The sequence below is a fragment of the Scyliorhinus torazame genome, chromosome 23, assembly GCF_047496885.1.
Source record: "Scyliorhinus torazame isolate Kashiwa2021f chromosome 23, sScyTor2.1, whole genome shotgun sequence".
Lineage (NCBI taxonomy): Eukaryota > Metazoa > Chordata > Chondrichthyes > Carcharhiniformes > Scyliorhinidae > Scyliorhinus > Scyliorhinus torazame.
In genome coordinates, this window is record NC_092729.1 from 65857 (window position 1) to 85189 (window position 19333).

Consider the following 19333-nt stretch of genomic DNA (forward strand, 5'->3'; position numbering starts at 1 on the left):
GGGAATAGGTATAACCCTGGGAATTATAGGCCGGTTAGTCTCACTTCGGTCATAGGTAAATTATTGGAAATGGTTCTGAGAGATAGCGTTCAAGATCATTTGGAAAGATACAGCGTAATCCAGGATAGTCAGCATGGATTTGTGAGGGGTACGTCTTGCCTCACAAGTTTGATTGTATTCTTTGAGAAGGAAACTGTGTACATAGATGAAGGTAGAGCAGTTGACGTCGATGCATGGATTTTTGTAAGGCGTTTGATAAGGTGCCCAATGGTCGGCTCATGCAGAAAGTAAGGAGGCATGGCATAGAGGGAAATTTGGCCGATTGGATCAGTAACTGGCTATCACATAGAAGACAGAGGGTGGTAGTAGACGGTACATTTTCATCCTGGAGCCCAGTCACCAGCTGTGTACCACAGGGATCAGTGCTGGGTATTCTGCGATTTCTGATTTTTATCAATGAATTGGATGATGGAGTTGAAGGTTGGGTTAGTAAATTTGCTGATGACACCAAGATTAGTGGAGTAGTGGATAATGTCGAGGGCTGTTGTAGGCTGCAAAGAGACATTGCTCGGATGCAGAGATGTGCTGAAAAGCGGCAGATCGAATTTAACCCTGATAAATATGAGATGATTTATTTTGGTAGGATAAATTTGAATGTGGATTACAGGGTTCACACAGGTTTCTGTAGAATGTAGAGGAGCAGAGAGATCTCGCAATTCATGTCCATAGATCTCTGAAAGTTGCCACCCAAGTGGATAGACCCGTGAAGAAAGCCTATAGTGTGTTAGCATTTATTAACGGGGGGGGATTGAATTTTACAGCAGCGAGATTATCCTGCAACTGTGCAAGACGTTGGTTAGACCACATTTGGAGTATTGTGTGCAATTCTGGTCACATCATTATAGGAAGGATGTGGAAGCAGTGGAAAGGGTGCAAAGGAGATTCACCAGGATGCTGCCGGGATTGGAGGGTAGGTCTTATGAGGAAAGGTTGAAGGTGCGAGGGTTTTTCTCATGGGAGAGAAGGAGGATGAGAGGTGACTTAATTGAGATGTATGAGGCGATGAGAGGGATACATAGAGTGGACGTTCTGCGACTTTGTCCTCGGTGGATTATAGCTGTTACATGGGGGCATAACTTTCAGGTTCATGGTGGAAGATATAGGAGGGATTTCAGAGGTATCTTCTTTACTCAGAGTGTGGCTGGGGCTTGGAACGCATTCCCAGATATGGTAGTCGAGTCGGACACTTCAGGAGCTTTCAAGCGGTAATTGGATAGGCCTTTGGAGTGCACTAGAATGATTGGGAGTAGGTTGATTTGATCTTAGTTTCAGACTAGTTCGGCACAACATCGTGGGCCGAAAACCCTGTACTGGGCTATACAGTTCTATGTTCTATATTGAAAAACAATCCTAGCTATCGTGTTTATATCAGTAGCTAGCTTGCACATATATTTCATCTTCTCTCACCTTTTGCTTTTTTAGTTGTCCTCTGCTCGCTTTTAAAGGCTGACAATCCTCTGGCTTCTCACTAATCCTCGCCACTTTCTGTGCTTTTTCTTTCGCTTTTATTATGTCCCTGAATGCCTCATCTGCCACGGGTGCCTCGCCCTCCCCTGAGCAGGTTTACTTCTCCTTGGAATGAATTTCTGTAGAGCCTCAACTCTGGCCAATTCCTCCCTCATGTCTTTGTCGTTACCCTTATTTGATTGGGAAATCGTTACATCTGATTGCAGCTTCTCCCTCTCAAACTCCAGGGAAAATTATTTCATATGTGGTCACTTCTCCCTCAGGGTACCTTCGCCTTAACTTCCCTAATCAAGTCTGTCTCATTACACATCAACAAATCCAGAATTGGCTCTGTCACAAGTTGCTCCAAAAAAGCATGTTCTCGACATTCCACAAATTCCTTTTCTTGGGACCCATTACCAACATGCTTTTCAAAATACACTCACATATTGAAGTACCCCGTGATTCATATCATATTGCCTTTTCGATCTCCTGATTTACTTTCTGTCCCACATTCTGATCACTGCTAGTTAAACTGTACATAATTCCCATCAGGACCTTTTTACCTTTGTAATTCCTCAATCCCGCAGAGTTTCTATGCATTCTTATCCTACATCGCTTCTTGCTGTCGATTTATCTTCATTCCTTACGAACAATTCAACCATTTGCCCATCCACCTGTCCTTTCGATAGGATCCATATCCTTTAGATCCCAGCCTTGATCCCCTTGCAACCCCGTCTCTGTGATGCCCACAGCATCGTACCGGCCAATGTCAATGCGCGTGACAAGCTCATTTTCCTTGTTCCGTATGCTGCACGCATTTACGCACAACGCCCTCAATCCTGCATTGACCACCTCCCTTCTCACACTTGTCACCTTTTTTGCTCTTCCTGAGGTTAGCTTTCTGCCACTTTCTATAATCTCTGGTCTATTACGTGTTCGGGAAACTTAACAAAACTCTCCTGAGCCTCGGTTCATTTAACTAGTTGAAAGTCCGCATAATTAACCAGCCCTTCTACCCCCACATATAACTTTGCTTTTCCAATTCTCCATGAAATTGAACCCCCCTTCCCCCACTATTAAGTTTAAACCCTATCTACAGCCCTAGTTATACGGTTCGCCAGGACTCTGGTCCCAGCATGATTCAGATGAAGACCGTCCCAACAGAACAGGTCCTCTCATCTCCAGTACTGTTGCCAATGTCCCATGAATTCAAATCCATTTCTTCCACACCAGCCTCTGAACCGCTTTCATATTCCATGACAAGAAATTAGCACACACAAGTAATTCCTTACTGGTTATCTATGTCCAATCGTGACTATCGATATAAGGGTACATCATGCACATTATATGAGCACAATTAACAGATAAGATGCATGCTTAATTAAGCAATAAAATCACAACAAAGGCACTCAGAGCATCTTGAATTTTTTGATATCCAATATCAGGGATGTAGCTATCAATCCTAATCCTTCCTGCTGTTCCATGGCTCTTCTTGAGGAATGGTTGGTATCCAACACCCCTTCCTATCCTTATCAGCAGGAGAGGATACAGAGGAGATATACCAGGATGTTGTATGGTCTGGAGCGTGTCAGCTGTGAGGAGAGGTAGGGTCAACTCGGGTTGTTTTCACTGGAACGACAGAGGTTGAGGGGCAACCTGATAGAAATCTACAAAATTGCAAGTGGCATGGACAGAGTGGATAGTCATGTGCTTTTTCTTAGGGTGGAAAAGTCAAGAACGAGGCAGCAGACGTTTAAGGTGTGAATAGGAAAGTTTAGAGTAGATGTGTGATCAAGGTTTTTTTCAGAGTGTGGTGAGTGCCTGGAACGCGGTGCCCGAGGAGGTGGTGAACGTTTAATAGGCATCTTGAAAAATAAACAAAAAGGATGGGAATAGATGGCAAGGTACCTCTGAATTGCAGCAGGTTTTAGTTTAGATAGGCATCGTGATCGGCGCAGCATTGGAGGATCAAATGCACTGTTCCGGGGCATCAGGAACATATATGAGAAAACAACATGTTCTGTCTGGCAAATTAATCTGTTGGACTAGGGTCAAGGCAACTCCAGGGATGAGAAACAGGACAGAAATGGGTTCTGAGATTGTCTGTTTTTCGGAAAAAAGAGAGGGTGAGATCAAAGCGTTATTGATCTCAGCCTTCCTCTCGTGCGTTCCATTTATGGATGAAGCAATTGGCTGAAATAATTAGGACTATTCGTCGGCCGACAGAATTGGCTTCCACTGCTGAGTGAATTTTCAATTCTAGTTTCAATTCCGAAATACTGAACTGGCTGGGAATATTATAGAAATCACAGGGTTCCTACAGTGCAGAAGGAAGTGCACCAGAATGATTGGCTCATCATGTCTGCACGACCCTCCGACATAGCATCCTCCCGAGGACCACACCATTTATCCGTAACACCACATAACATTTTGAACACCAAGGTGTAATTTAGCATGGCCAATCCACCTAATCGCCACATCTTTAGACATGAAAGAAGAAGTTATCACGGCCAACTCACTTAACATGCAAATCTATGGACACTGAGCGACAAATTTAACATGGCCAGTCCAGCAACCGTGCAGATCTTTTTGCCATCCGCATTGGCCAATCAACCTATGCCCCACATCTTTGGAAGTGGGTGGAACCCGGAGCATCAGAATAAAACCCACGCAGACACGGGGAGACCGTGCAAACTTGACCCAAACAGTCCATGTTTGGAATGGAACCTGAGTACGCAGCACTGTGCGGGATGTGTTATCTAAACGTGTTACAATCCGAAATCGTCTTATTTCGCTCGTAATCATATACGGAGCTGTTGCTCGTTCATGAGCAAGGAGCAAACGGAAGAATATCTGTCCCATGGTACAATGAGCGCTGATTGAAATGAAATTAAAATGACTTATTGTCACAAGTAGGGTTCAAATGAAGTTACTGTGAAAAGACCGAGTCGCCACATACCGGCGCCTGTTCGGGGAGGCTGGTACGGGAATTGAACCGTGCTGCTGGCATACCTTGGTCTGCTTTCGAAGCCATTGATTTAGACCTGTGCTAAACAGCCCCTTAGAGGCAGATCTCATCAGGGATGGGACGAGTAAATATTATTCAGAGAAACATTTGAAGGGAGTGTCAGATCCACCCACCCAGAAGCTTGCTGTACAATATGTTCATGCACCAAATTGGTATTCGATTAGTCGTGTTTCCTTGTGTTTTACCTGACGACCACTCCGAACATCTACGCGTCTGTGGCGAATTCAAGTGGTTAATGAACTGTTCAACAGAGTAATCCCTCAATACTGAGTGCTATGCTACTGTCGCCAATAGAGATAAGGAAAATAAGGAGAATGCATTATCTTGGGGACCTCACCAGAGGCTCCGTCGATATGAACGATGATTGGATGAAGGATATTCGGTCAGCCAAGGCTTGCCACATGTTGCAGTAACACGTTCCATAGCATGAGAGAGGGGAGGGAGGTGGATTGGGGGTCATTGTGGACTTTCTCCGTTTCTCTCAGTTAGAACCTCCACACACCTCTTTCAATGGACCCTGACCCACCCTGTTGTGAGGCAAGGAGAGAGAATAGCAACACAGTTGCCACCGGGCCCTATCTATCCTCGCAACCTGTTTCACTCGCGTTATGTCTCATCCACCTTTTCCTGCTCAACTTGAAAATCTGTGGATCACGAGGTGCACAACTTTCAAACCATTATGCCACCCGTTCTCCAGACAGAAATTTTACTTTTAAAACGTTATTTCTGAATGGCATCGCCCTTGCCAGAATGCCATGTCCCTCTCCGTTCCACCCCGCCTCACCCCAACACCCCCTGCCACCATCACTCACTTCACCACACACCGTGCCTTCGCACACTACACTCTGCTTCCTCTCTACACCCTCTGCCTCCTCATACTTCAACTCATTCCAACACCCTCTGTCTCCCCTCAGCACACCCACCTTACTCAAAGCCCTCTTTCTCACACTACCTGACTCCAATACCCTCTGCCTCCCCTCAGCACATCCACCATACTCCAACGCACTCTTTCTCACCCTACCTTACTCCAACGCTCTCTTTCGCACCCCACCTTACTCCAACACCCTTTGCCGTCCAACTCACCCCGCGTCACCCATTTACCCTCCGCTTCACCATCACACCCTAGCTCATTGCAATTCGCTGTGACTCCCCCACCTCACCCATACACGTTCTGCTTCCCCGTCACGCCTCCGCACCTCAATCCAAGACCCCGCCTCCGACACATATCCCTCACTACAGCACCCTTTGCCTCTCCCCACACCACACGCCACCACACCTGATTCCAGTACCCTGGACCTCCCCCCACAGGACACCTCACTCCAATAACCTCTGCCCTCCCTCACCGCACCTCCCTAGCCAGCATTCTATATTGTCTCTCTATCCATAAATGTATATTGTCTCTCGATCCATAACTTTATACTGTCTCGCTATCCATAACTTCATATTGTCTCTCTATCCATAACTCTATATTGTCTCTCTATCCATAGCATTATATTGTGTCTCTCTATCCATAACTTTATATTGCCACTCTATCCATAACTTCATATTGTCTCTCTGTCCAGAACATTATATTGTCTCTCTATCCTTCACTTCATATTGTCTCTCTATCCATAACTTTATATTGTCTCTCTATCCATAACTTTATATTGTTTCTCTATCCATGACTCTATATTGTCTCTCTATCCATAACATTAAATTGTGTATCTCTATCCATAACTTTATATTGTTTCTCTATCCATACCTTCATATTGTCTCTCCGTCGAGAACTTTGTATTGTCTCTCTATTCATAACTTCATATTATCTCTCTATCCATTACTTTACATTGTCTCACTATCCATAACATTATATTGTTTCTCTATCCATAACTCTACGGAACATAGAACATAGAAAAATACAGTACAGAATAGGCCCTTATGCCGACTATGTTGCGCCGAACTTTTGTCCTAGATTAAGAACAAATTAATCTACACCCCATCACTCTACCGTAATCCATGTACCTACCCAATAGCCGCTTGAAGGTCCCTAATGTTTCCGACTCAACTACTTCCACAGGCAGTGCATTCCATGCCGCCACTACTCTCTGGGTAAAGAACCTACCTCTGACATCCCCCCTCTATCTTCCACCATTCACCTTAAATTTATGTCCCTTGTAATGGTTTGTTCTACCCGGGGGAAAAGTCTCTGACAGTCTACTCTATCTATTCCCCTGATCAGTTCATAAACTTCTATCAAGTCGCCCCTCATCCTCTTCCGTTCTAATGAGAAAAGGCCGAGCACCCTCAACCTTTTCTCGTAAGACCTACTCTCCATTCCAGGCAACATCATGGCAAATCTCATTTACACCGTTTCCAAAGATTCCACATCCTTTCTAAAATGAGGCGAACAGAACTGCACACAGTACTCCAAATGTGGCCTTACCAAGGATTTGTACAGCTGCATCATCACCTCGCGGCTCTTAAATTCAATCACTCTGCTAATGAACGCCAGCCCACCATAGGCCTTCTTCACAGCTCTATCTACTTGAGTGGAAACTTTCAAAGATCTATGAACATAGATCCCAAGACCTCTCTGCGCCTCCACATTCCCAAGAACCCTACCGTTAACCCTGTATTCCGCATTCTATATTGTCTCTCTATCCATAACTCTGTATTATATATCCATTCATCACACCCATGTTGCCTATCTGTTAATAACTGTATATTTTATTCTCCGGTATCAGAGACTTGTTCGAATTGGAATATGTTCAGGAACGTTTTATTCAATTTCATTATTTTTCCCGTAATTGTGTAACTCTGCTTTTTACAGTTGAAGTCGGCGAGCTGGTCGGGGATGTCGAAGCAGGTGAGTAACACGAGCATAAAAGGAATTGATTTTCAATCATGTGGATCTGGTTTACACAGAATGTCTGATGCGGACTTTACTCTGCACCTTTGTTCTCTTATGTTTCTACTTCTCCCAACCAATCACCTTTAATTTTTGGAATGACAATCACGGCTTCTCAAAAGTTTGTCAATTGTATTCGGCACAATTCCCACCAGTCACCGTGTGGGGGCTGTGAGGTTTAACATTACAGCAGTTACACTGGCACACTCTGTTCTCTGAATCTTCAAAGAACCATTCCGCATGTGGGTACAATTGATTTTAAAATGCACGTTTATTTCGGGGCACTAGATTTATTGGAACATTAAACACCGAACCTGCTAAATATCGACTTCTATGTTATTTCATTGAGGAATCGCATCTCGCTACTGTGATTGTGGAAGTCGGTTAATGCGATCTGCAGACATTAGTTTCTGCACATACATTGTTTTAAATGCGTTTTGTTTTTATTCCAGATCGTTTACGGAAACCAGTCGTGACTGTGGATCCAGCTTTTCGGAAGTTTATTACCGGAGAGAAAATAACTTTGAGTTGCCGGTGCGACTGTCCTGCCACACGGATCGAATATTTTCACAATGGGCAAGATGTTGATCATAAGGACTTTAAGAAAATACAATGCAAGACATATTTAGATCATTCCTTCTCTGTAGGCAGGGCAGGAAAGTATATTTGCCGATGTCAGACTTGGAAGAAGAACGGATGGATACATTCAGATGAGAGCGATCCCGTTCAGATACACATTGGAGGTAAGATACCAAATCTGAGTCCGCCTGTGTCATTACATCAACTGCCGATTGCTCTGAAAGTATCAGATCGGTTTCCCCCAAAGCGAATATCAATGGGATTCACTTTGGCCTTTGGACATTGGTCTGCCAAGCTAGCCACTTCAAATATTTTTGTTATATTTTTCCAGGCTAATGTCGGTCTCTTGTCGGCCAACAAGGAAGTAAACGTTCAGATTCCTCATCAAATGCTCGTTTTTAAAATTGAATAATCAGTATTATTTCTCGGGGGAACAATACTCCATCTGCCTAATTGTTCTGCATTGCATGACAAGCAGCGAGAAGCAGTGTCAGCAGATTGCCAGGATCTGTCCCGTTCAGCACTCTCGGCTAACTGCTAAGGTGCGCACCTCCTGCTGGCAATGAAATTCGCAGCGGAGTGTTTGAAGTAATGTGTCCCGTTGAACGCAGAATAGGCTCCGACGGATTAAATTGAAGAATGGGTTTCCTCCGGGTGCTCCGGTTTCCTCCCACAGTCCAAAGATGTGCAGGTTAGGTGCATTGACCATGCTAAATTGCCCTTAGTGTCCACAAAGGTTAGGTGGGGTTCCAGGATTCAGTGGACAAGGCGGAGTTGTGAGGTTAGGTAGTGTGCTCTTTACAAGGGTCGGTGCAGACTCTCTGGACCGAATGGCGTCCTTCAGCACTGTAAAATCTATGATTCTCTGAGACCATAAAAACCTTGACAACACGTTTTTAGATCGTTGCCAAATGTATAAGTTTACACCAGTTATACCTCTGCTGGAAAGGTTTTCCACATTTCCCTGTCTGAAAAATTTAACTTAAACTATGTTGTGGTGAATTAGAGGCACGGTTGAAAACAAAACGAACTTTAAAATTGCTGGAGTGGATACAAAAAGGGTGATCTCAAAATCGACTGACAAGCGATTGGCAGCGGATGGGAGAGATCACTCTGCGTCGGGTAATCCGTTACGCCGGTTGGTCAATAGGGTTTCCCATTGAAGGGCAAACCCACGCCGTCGGGGAAACCCCGGTGCTGCAGGCAAAACGAAGCATCTTGCCGGTGGGGAATACAGCCCAATGTTCTCCGGTTCCGATCTGATTTTCTAGTTGACTGTTCGGGTAGTTGAGGGGAGGAGTTCGGAGCATCCGAATGAAACCTACGCAGACACGGGAGAAAGTGCAAACACCACACAGTCAGTGACCCAAAGTCTGTAATTGAACACGGATCCCATGAGCTAAGAGGCAGCGCTGACCCACTGTGCCAACTAGTGTGCCGCCATGGCGACCCCAATTGTCTAACAGTTCGTTATCATTATATCATATCATACCTCTTCCGAAAGCCTTGTCCTGTTTTACCGTTCTGAGTCAGTTCAAAGGCGAACGAGATGAGGGAATAGGATAGTTCAGGGGTCGGTGATCCAAAATAATGCAACTGTTGCAGCACAACAGATTACAACGTCAACCCAAATATATTTGTCTCGGCCACACCTTATCAAAGACATGGCACAACTTGGGGTCCATGATTCCAGCAAACCCAAATGCTACTTTCGTAAATTCTAAAATGTACAGTTATCAATATCATTATGATTGATTTACTTGTTACCATCGCTGCCGCTAATTCTGCCTCAGTATATTTGCATGAAGTAGAGTGGGATGTTGAAGGGATTCCTTCAATAAATACCTTCATTGATTCGACGACAAATATTATATTGGGCACATGGATTTGTCACAATGGCAAAATCGTGTTACAACTACCTCCACCAGTACACACATTTTTTCATTGACCATATTCTTTCCAAGAGGTTTCAAAACGGTTATTTGTGAAGGTCCAAAGGTTTCCAAAAGATTTCCAATAGGTTATCTATGAAGGCCTTGGCTTCTCAAACTTGCCTGAGCTGTGATCATCCTCAGGTGAAATCACCACCATTCAACACTCACATTCAAAGAGGTAACAGCCGATGGTCATCGGGACTGTGGCGACGTGGCCACCTTCTTTGCCTTATTGTTTCTGAACTCCAGTGGTACGCAATAGGGTGCTTACCAGCAGGCACGTTCCATTCCATTGTTTTTATTATTTGACAACATGTCGATCACAAAAGTTAGGAGAATACAGGTGTTGTGTCTGACGTTTACAGGGAACTTATTAACTTTCCGTAAGATGTATCCCAATGAGCAATGACGATTCGCAAAGTGTGCATCCTCCGTGGTTAACTAAGGAAGCAAAGGTGAACATCAAAATGAAATATAGACTGTAGAATTCATCGTCAATTCGTGTGTTTTGTTGTTTGCTGCACAGAAGGCGGCGATTGGCCGCATCGTGTCTGCACCGGCTCCCGATGGAACTACCCAACTTGTCCCATTCTCCATCCCTATTTCTGCGGCACTCTGAATTAATCCTTTTCAATATGTATCCAGCTCTCTTTTGATACCTCCGATGGAATCCACATCCACCACTCTTCCAGGCAGCGCATTCCAAACCCAACAATTCCCTGAGTAAAAACATTTCTGCTCATTTCACTCCGAGCCCTCTTGATGACCATCTTGAAATTGTGATCCCCTCGTCGCTGACATACCATCTACTGGAAACAAAATATCCCTCTTCACTCTGACAAAATGTTCAGAATATTGAACACATCAGTTAGGTCACCTCTTAATCAACTCGGATCCAAGGAGAACAATTCCGATTTCTCTACTCTTTCCTTGTATCTAAAATTCATCATTCCTGCTATCATTCTAGGAACCCTCATCTGAACTCTCTCCAGGGCTTTAACATCCTTCCTGAAATAAGGTGCCCTAAACAGAGTCCCAAATGTGGTCTGACCAAAGATTTGTCGGGGTGTCGCACCTCCTGGCGTGTATCTCAATGACTCGCTTTGTATACTAGGGATCCTCTTCTTAACAACTGTTTCAACTTGCCTGGCCACCTTCAGAGAATTATGCACGTGACCTCCATGGTCCACGTGCTCCTGGAGTCTCCTCAATGCTCAGCCATTGAACCGAGATTGCCTCCCCAAGTTTCTTCTATCAAAATGCATGACCTCACATTTCACTGCATTGAGTTTCATCTACCAGGTGCCTGCCCATTTGGGGCACGTTAGAACCTGGGACCAATTTGGGGAACAGCAAATATTTACTGGACCGATCAGATACAGGGGCGAAAACGGCGATCTATAGACAACAAGACTACGATATAAAAATGAATCGGAAAAATGTATTTAAGGATTGACATAAGGAAAAGTAAAAAAGTGGTTCATGGCAGTCTAGTTTATTGTCAGGTCCGCGGCGAAGATTTGATGCAGGAGGATACGAATCTCATCAACTGTCCATAAAACTTACAAATGGATGCACGGTAGCACAAGTGGATAGCACTGTGGCTTCACAGCGCCAGGGCCCCAGGTTCGATTCCCCTCTGGCTCACTGTCTGCGCTGAGTCTGCACGTTCTTCCCATGTCTGCGTGGGTTTCCTCCGGGTGCTCTGGTTTCCTACCACAGTCCAAAGATGTGCAGGTTAAGTGGATTGGCAATGATAGATTGCCCTTAATGATCATAAAGGTTAGGAGGGGTTATTGGGTCACAGGGATAGGGCGGAAGAGGGCTTAAATGGGTCGGTGCAGACTCGATGCGCCGAATGGCCTCCTTCTGCACTGTGTGCTCTATGTTATATGTTCTATGTTCTAATGTTGAGTTGGAAATCTTCTCCAGCCTGGGTTCTCGTCTATCATGAGATATTAATGGACTCTTCGGCCAGTTTTCCACCAAAGGGGAAGGTTGGGCATGAAATTATTTTGTTTGATTCATCTCTCCATTCGATTCTTTCAGGGAAAACACTAATCTTGGGGTGTCTGCCAAATTTTCGCGTGCGCGGTCGGCACGAACAAAGAATGAGATAACATCCGGGGCATTAAGAATGGGACTACAGTGTGCGTCTGGTAGGCGGGAGTGAGTTCAACAAGCCTCAAACATTGTCCAGGAACGGTTTTAGGGAGTGTCACTGCAGGGCTGGTGTTTCTTCCTGCTGCTCCTTGTGAAGAGAATCCGTTCTTTTATTTAAGTGTAACTTCTATTTAACTCTAAAATGTGTTTCTCGCTTCTTTCGGGTCTTAGTGACCTTATTGCCGTATGGGAGATAGTAACGCTTTCATCAGTCTTAAGCAGTGTCGCTAATTGCCCCGTAAAACAACTTAATTAACTTGGGATTTCTGGGTGTGAAATGTAAATACGCTCTCTGTTCATACGTGATATGCCCGTTCTTAACCCTCGCATTGCATTGACGTGTGATTCTTGGGAACAAACACTGTAAACATACCGGATCCGTTGGGAGCTGCATAGCCTGGATTGCTTTATAGACCCTCTTAATCACATTTTGATTTGATGTTCCGAAATTCAGCGCATCATCGTTTTGACTAAAATCAAACGCTATTTGTTGTGCATCTCAACATCTTGTCTCTGCTTTGTTACAGACAAAGTTTCGCCGCCAACCATCAGCAAACGCCGATCAAACAGTGACACTGTCCTTATTTCCTGCGAAGGTGACATTCGGTTTGCCGGCGGAATATTTTACTTGCACAGAATTCCCAGCGAACAACATGTACAAACTCTCGAAGTGAGCGATGGTCAGAAAAAGCTGACATTTGCTATAAATGTCACGGATCTGGATTCTTTAGGAAATTATAGTTGTCGTTACCAAACATTTGTTTTGGGACATTGGAAGCTGTCCCCGTTCAGCAAATCTGTGGAGGTTACCGAGAAAGGTAAGGATCAACAACCAAGCGGTATCTTTTTGTATCTCAATATTTTATTCGTTGTCGGCATTCTGTTAACAGAAGATAATAGAAGTTAACAGAATGTTCCCATTAATTTGGACATATATGAGATACTTATTGTAAGAAGAGGCTGATTGTAGAAACATATATATAGACAAAGTCAAAGATGCAAGACGATACTTTGAAAGCCACTGATCTTCGGGAAAGCGTTCTTCAGGACGCGCGACAACGCAGAATCGCCGAGCAGAAACTTATAGCCAAGTTCCGCACACATGAGTGCGGCCTCAACCGGGACCTTGGATTCATGTCGCATTACATTCACACCCCACCATCTGGGCTGGGCTTGCGAAATCCTACCAACAGTCCTGGCTTGAGACAATTCACAACTCTTTAAGCTGTGATTATCCCTCTCGCAACGTCTGAACCTGTAAAGACATAATTACCTGCCAAAACTCGCATTCAATATAGCATCTTGCACCATTGACTTTGTCTATATATGAGTCCGTGGAAGTCACCACTTCATTCACCTGGTGAAGAAGCTGCGCTCTGAAAGCCAGTGTTTGAAACAAACCTGTTGGACTTTAACCTGGTGTTGTAAGACTTCGTACTGTGCTCACCCCAGTCCAACGCCGGCATCTCCACATCTTAATAATCAAGTAACCTAGCTATCGCTTTCTCAAAGCCACTCGGTGAGTTGACCTCCACAGCGTTCTGTGACAATGAGTTGTAAAGTTTCACCACGCGCTAGCTGAATAAATTCACAGAGACATGAACGATATGAGCAGGAGGAAGCCATTCGGCGTTCGAGCCTGCTCCGCCATTCGTCACGATCATGCTGATCATCAAACTCAATAGTCTGATCCTGCTTTCTCCCCAGAGCCTTTGAAGCCATTCGCCTCAAGTGCCATATCTAGCCGCGTATGGAATAGTTTAAATGTATTATCCTCAACTACTCCCTGTAGTAATGAATTCCACAGGCTCACTGCTGTTTGTGTTTAGCAATGTCTCCTCAATTCTGTCCTAAATGATCTTCTCTCAATCCTAAGACTGTGACCCTGGTTCTGGAAACACCCAACATGGGCAACTTCCATCAGCATCTACCCTATCTAGTCCTGTTTGAATTTTATAAGTCTCTGTAAGATCACCCCTCATTCTTCTGAACTCCAGCGAGAACAATTCCAACCTGGTCATTCTCTCCTCAAACATTAGTCCCGCCAACCCAGGAATCAGTCTGGCAAAGCTTCGCTGCACTCCCTCGAGAGCAAGAACATCCTTCTGCAGAGCAGGGGAACAAAAATGCACAAAATATTCTAGTTGTGACGTCACCAAGGCCCTGTATAATTGCAGCAACACATCCCTGTTCCCGTGCTCGAAACCTGTCATTTCAAGCCAACATGCAATTTGGATTATTTGACGTCTGCTGCACCAGCATGCTTTTCAGCGACTGGTGCACAAGGACACCCAATTCCCGCAGCATACTCCCCTCTCCCATCCCCGTAGACCAATCTAACAACCGTTCAGGTCGTAATCTGCCTTTTTGTTTTCCGACCAAAGTGAATAACTTCACATTTATCCAAATTAAACTGGTAGATCCTCCACAGTTATGGTTTAACGGATAGTTCCGTCATTCTGATGCTTGCCCTCGGGTTGTAGTCGCTCTGAATAGTGGAAACATCCTCTACACGTCCACTCTATCCAGGCCTCTCAGTAAGCTGTAAGTCTCAATGAGATACCCCCACAACCTTCCAAATTCAGTGGAGTAAAGCCTCAAAATCCTCAGCCGTTCTTCGTATGACAAAACCTTCATTCCGCCTTCTTGTGAAGCTCCTCTGTACCTTCACCAAGGACAACACATCCTTCTTCAGGTTCCGAGCCCATAACTGCTCATAATATTCCAAATAGGGTATGGGCACACCCGGACAGAGCTTCAGCCGTACATTTCTGCTGTTGTATTCCAGCCCTCTCTACATGAATGTTGGCATTATATTTGCCATCCTAACTGCGATATAAATCCATGTTATGTCGTGCATTAGGTATGAGGAGAGGTTGGACACATCTGTTTCGTTCTCACTGGAATGACGGAGGTTGAGGGGCGATCTGATAGAAGTCGACAAGACTTTGAGGGGCATGGGCAGAGTGATTAGTCGGAAGATTTTCTTCCCAGGGTGGAAGAGTCAATTACTAGGGTGCATAGGATTAGGTGTGAGGGGCAACGTTTAAGGAGATGTGCGAGGGAAACTTTTTACATTGAGAGTGGTGGAAGCCAGGAACCCGCTGCCCGAGGACGTAGTCGAAGCAGGAACGATAGTGACAGTAAAGGCCATCTCGACAAATACATGTATAGGATGGGAATAGAGGGATATAGTCCCCGGAACGGGAGGGACATTTAGTTCAGACGGGCAGCATGGTCGAAGGGCCAAAGGGCCTGTTCGTGTGCTGTTATTTTCCTTGTTCTTTATTCTTGTTCTTTGTTAAATTTAAGAGAATCCTGAACTGGGACTCCATATGCGGTCAATGCAAAGCCCTGTTTGCAAAATGAACAAGCCCGTTGCAAAGGATATCAAGTATGATGGATTAGAAACGCGGCTATGTAGTTGGCAGAAATGTTTGTGTGTATGTGGGGGAGGGGGGGGGCGGCTTGAGTTGGTATTAGATTGGCCCCTTGTTTTTTTTATCGCTGACCACAACAGAACTGAGCTAGGACGTGCTTACAGTGATCGTCCTTCACACACAGTGTTCCGAATCCGTTCAATTGAGACAATATATATATGGCCGCATACCATTTCTACGTTTCTAAGTAGGTAATGAGTTTCTGGTTGATATTTTGCAGGATGTACCAATAGTTCGTATGGTTTTTCAACAAATGTGCTGTAAACAGTTGTATCGAACATCAGTCTGTGGTGTATGTTTGTTTATCACAAGCCATTGGATTTAAGGTTAGGCAGCCAAACCAGGCGAAGGTATGTTTGGTGGGAAGATGCCTCAGGCATCTGTATCAACCTGCCATTATTTGATTGAACTGAATTAGAAATAAAATTCATCAGTTGATGGCGAAGGATAAACATTTGCTAATAACACTGCAAAAATTGACTGAGAAACGAGTTTATGTAATTGGCAGGGAATGGTGAGTAGTGATATTTGTAGCTCTGGGAAGGCTTTTATTGGAAATACATTTGGCCACCTTCAGAGGGCACAGCAGTTAACGGCTGCCATTGAAATCAGGAGAACAAATTGCCTATCAAGGGTGACATCTTGCAATCGCTTTTTACATAATGAGACATGAACCGAAAAACTCTATCGTGGCGGAGGTATCGAAAGATGCATGCATTATCATAATGGTCTCTGCCAGAAGTGTTGACATTCCCTCCCCCTGCCCCCGAAAAATTCTTACACTGATTTCCCATTTTATCACTTATTAGTTGAACAGAAGAACATGTCGTTGGCCATTGGCCCAGTGTGTGCTGCCTTCATCATCGTTTTGCTGATTGCGGCGCTCATTGCTGGCGTCATCATCAAGCGTCGTGAGGACATTTGCAAAACAGTTCTATATATTGAACCATAGAATCGCTATAGTCAGGATAGCTCTGGACACTAAGGCGCGAATTTAGCATGGTCAAGCAACCTCACCAACAGACCTTTGGAAACTAAGGGGACACATTTAACCTGCACATCGTTGAACAGCAAGAAGCAAACTAGCATGATCAATCCACCTAATCAGCACATCTTTGGACAATGAGCAACATTTAAAAAAATATAACCCACCTAACCGGCACATCTTTCGACACTAAAGGACTTTTTTTTATTGTGGAGAATCCACCTAACCTGCATAGCTTTGGATACAAAGGGACAATATAGCTTTGCAAATCCATCTAACCATATCACTGGACACCAGGGGGCAAGTTTTGCATGGTCACATCATCTAACCTGATAGATGCCAATGGAGGCGGATTCCTTAAATGTTCTGCACGCGCATCCCTGTTCCATGTGCCTATGGTCATCCTTCGCAGAAATTCAGTGTTGTATTTCCCAGTGGCAAAATTTCCGAAGGTTAATTTCGATTGACAAAATAGTTCAATATGTGAGGAGGCACGCAAAAGTAACTGTTCGTTCTGAAGGAAAGTCAAAATACGAGCTAAGCAAACAATATAGATATGTCCATCAGCCTTGAGATAAACGTATTTATAAAATGGGAGAATTCCTGAGATCCTGAAAGTGCATACATTGTTGAAGGAGGCCTTTCGTCCCATCGAAATTAGCATGCCGCCCAATCCCACTACCCTCCCCATCCCCGTAGACCAATCTAACATTTGAACACTATGCGGTAGATTTGCATGGCCAATGCACCTAACCTGCACACATTTGGACACTAAGGAGAATTTATCATGACCAATACACCGCACCTGCACATGCTCGGGCACTAAGGGACAAGTTAACATGGTCAATCAACCTCATCGGTACTTCTTAGGATGTTAATGGTCAATATTGTCAGGACCTTTCCACATGTTTTGACACTAACTGTATTCAGCAATGCCAATACACCGAGACTGTGTGTGGTATTCGGAGCTCGCGGCGGAGCAGAGAAAAAGTGCAAACTCCAGAAAGACAGGAACCCAAGGTCAGAATCCAACCGGGTCCATTGATTTATACATACAAATTGAAACGATCGAGAGGTATTTTATTTTTTCTAAGTTTGTATTGTCGAATTTGCCACCTTTTATTAAACAGGCCAAGTTCTTTTCCGTTTCAAACATAGGAAAACAAAGCTCTGCGAGCTGTCAAATGGCTGCCCAAAATTCAAAGGAGGCCGCCACATGATATTGGGCCAAATTGAATCCCAACTAGACTCGGCAGGTCCTTCCTTCACTTAAACATGCGCAGTTTCACTGTTACTTAGCTTGCTAGGCTGAGTTTCACACACAACATATGTCCAGTATGAAGCTTGCGTCTTCAGGCATGGGGAGGACAATTTCGAGGAAAACCGACGACCTTTTTGACATGTTTCACCATCTGTTTTCACAACAGGGCGAACAGAAAGTCAACTCAATGAGAGGTGAGACTATAATCTGCTGCATTGAATGTTGATAATGGCACATGTATTCAATGTATCGAGTTGCACAATAATTACCTGCGTTATCCAGATGAATCGTTCCGAAACTTGATGAATTTTAAAAAGTAAATTTAATTTGGCCTTCATTCAAAATAACATATTGCCGTTTTCCATATTTTATAGTGCTCCAGCCAAAGGAGATGGAACTCGAAGGTATCAAGAAGATGATGGCACGTGTGAGTGCAGAATCGATGCTAGCCGCTAGTTTTCATGATCAATAATTTATTTTAGACGTTTTTGGGGAATTCCTGTGACGAAAAATGTTTTAAAGGCACAAAGACATAAAATACTGGGCAAACTCAGAATCTCTGATTGCATCTGTGGAGAGCGAAGGAAGTTAAATGTTCCCGTCTGCATGACGCCTTTACAAAGCTGGAGGGAAATGGAAATAGGTCAGATTTATACTGTTCTGCGCGTGTGTGTATGTGTGTGTGTGTGGGGGGGGGGGGGGGGGGGTGAAGCGGTGGAGCTGGAGGGAGGGCCAGGAGTAGGGGGAGATTGTCTAAGATGTCTTGCACAGAAAGACGAAATGAATATTAATGTGGTGATTATGGCAAACAAGGATGCTGATAGTGGAACAAAAAGAGATTAGAATGTGTGAATGGAGGAACAAAGGTCAGCACTGTGTTGAGGGCAACGAGGAACAAATCGCTCAAGTGGGGTCGCGGGATGGGGAACAGATCAATGGAACAAATGAAAATAAATTGGTTGAAATAAAAGTGGGTGACGGTGGAGGAGAGAGTTCACAGTCTAATGTTCTTGAATTCATTATTAATTCCGGAAGGCTGTAAATTACCTAATTGGAAGGTGAGGTGCTGTTCCTCCAGTTGCGCTGGGGTTCACTGGAACATTGCGGCAGGCCCATCACGGACATGTGGATGTGAGAGCAGGACGGTGAGTTGAGCTAACAAAGAACAAAGAACAAATAAATGTACAGCACAGGAACAGGCCCTTCGGCCCTCCAAGCCCGTGCCGACCATGCTGCCCTACTAAACTACAATCTTCTACACTTCCTGGGTCCGTATCCCTCTATTCCCATCCTATTCATGTATTTGTGAAGATGCCCCTTAAATGTCACTATCGTCCCTGATTCCACCACCTCCTCCGGTAGCGAGTTCCAGGCACCCACCACCCTCTTCGTAAAAAACTTGCCTCGTACATCTACTCTAAACCTTGCCCCTCTCACCTTAAACCTATGCCCCCTAGTTATTGCCCCCTCTACCCTGGGGAAAAGCCTCTGACTATCCACTCTGTCGATGCCCCACATAATTTTGTATACCTCTATCAGGTCCCCCTAAA

General features: G+C 44.5%; 1 protein-coding gene across 1 annotated transcript in view; it reads left to right on the forward strand.

The window, feature by feature from the left end:
* LOC140399535 (uncharacterized) overlaps nucleotides 1-19333 on the forward strand; it is a 54348-nt gene that overhangs the window by 27577 nt on the left and 7438 nt on the right. The window contains exons 3-8 of the mRNA XM_072489075.1: nucleotides 7344-7379; nucleotides 7874-8164; nucleotides 12625-12915; nucleotides 16347-16448; nucleotides 17950-17977; nucleotides 18158-18210. Coding sequence (XP_072345176.1) covers nucleotides 7344-7379; nucleotides 7874-8164; nucleotides 12625-12915; nucleotides 16347-16448; nucleotides 17950-17977; nucleotides 18158-18210 — 801 coding nt within the window. The remainder of the gene's footprint in view (nucleotides 1-7343; nucleotides 7380-7873; nucleotides 8165-12624; nucleotides 12916-16346; nucleotides 16449-17949; nucleotides 17978-18157; nucleotides 18211-19333) is intronic.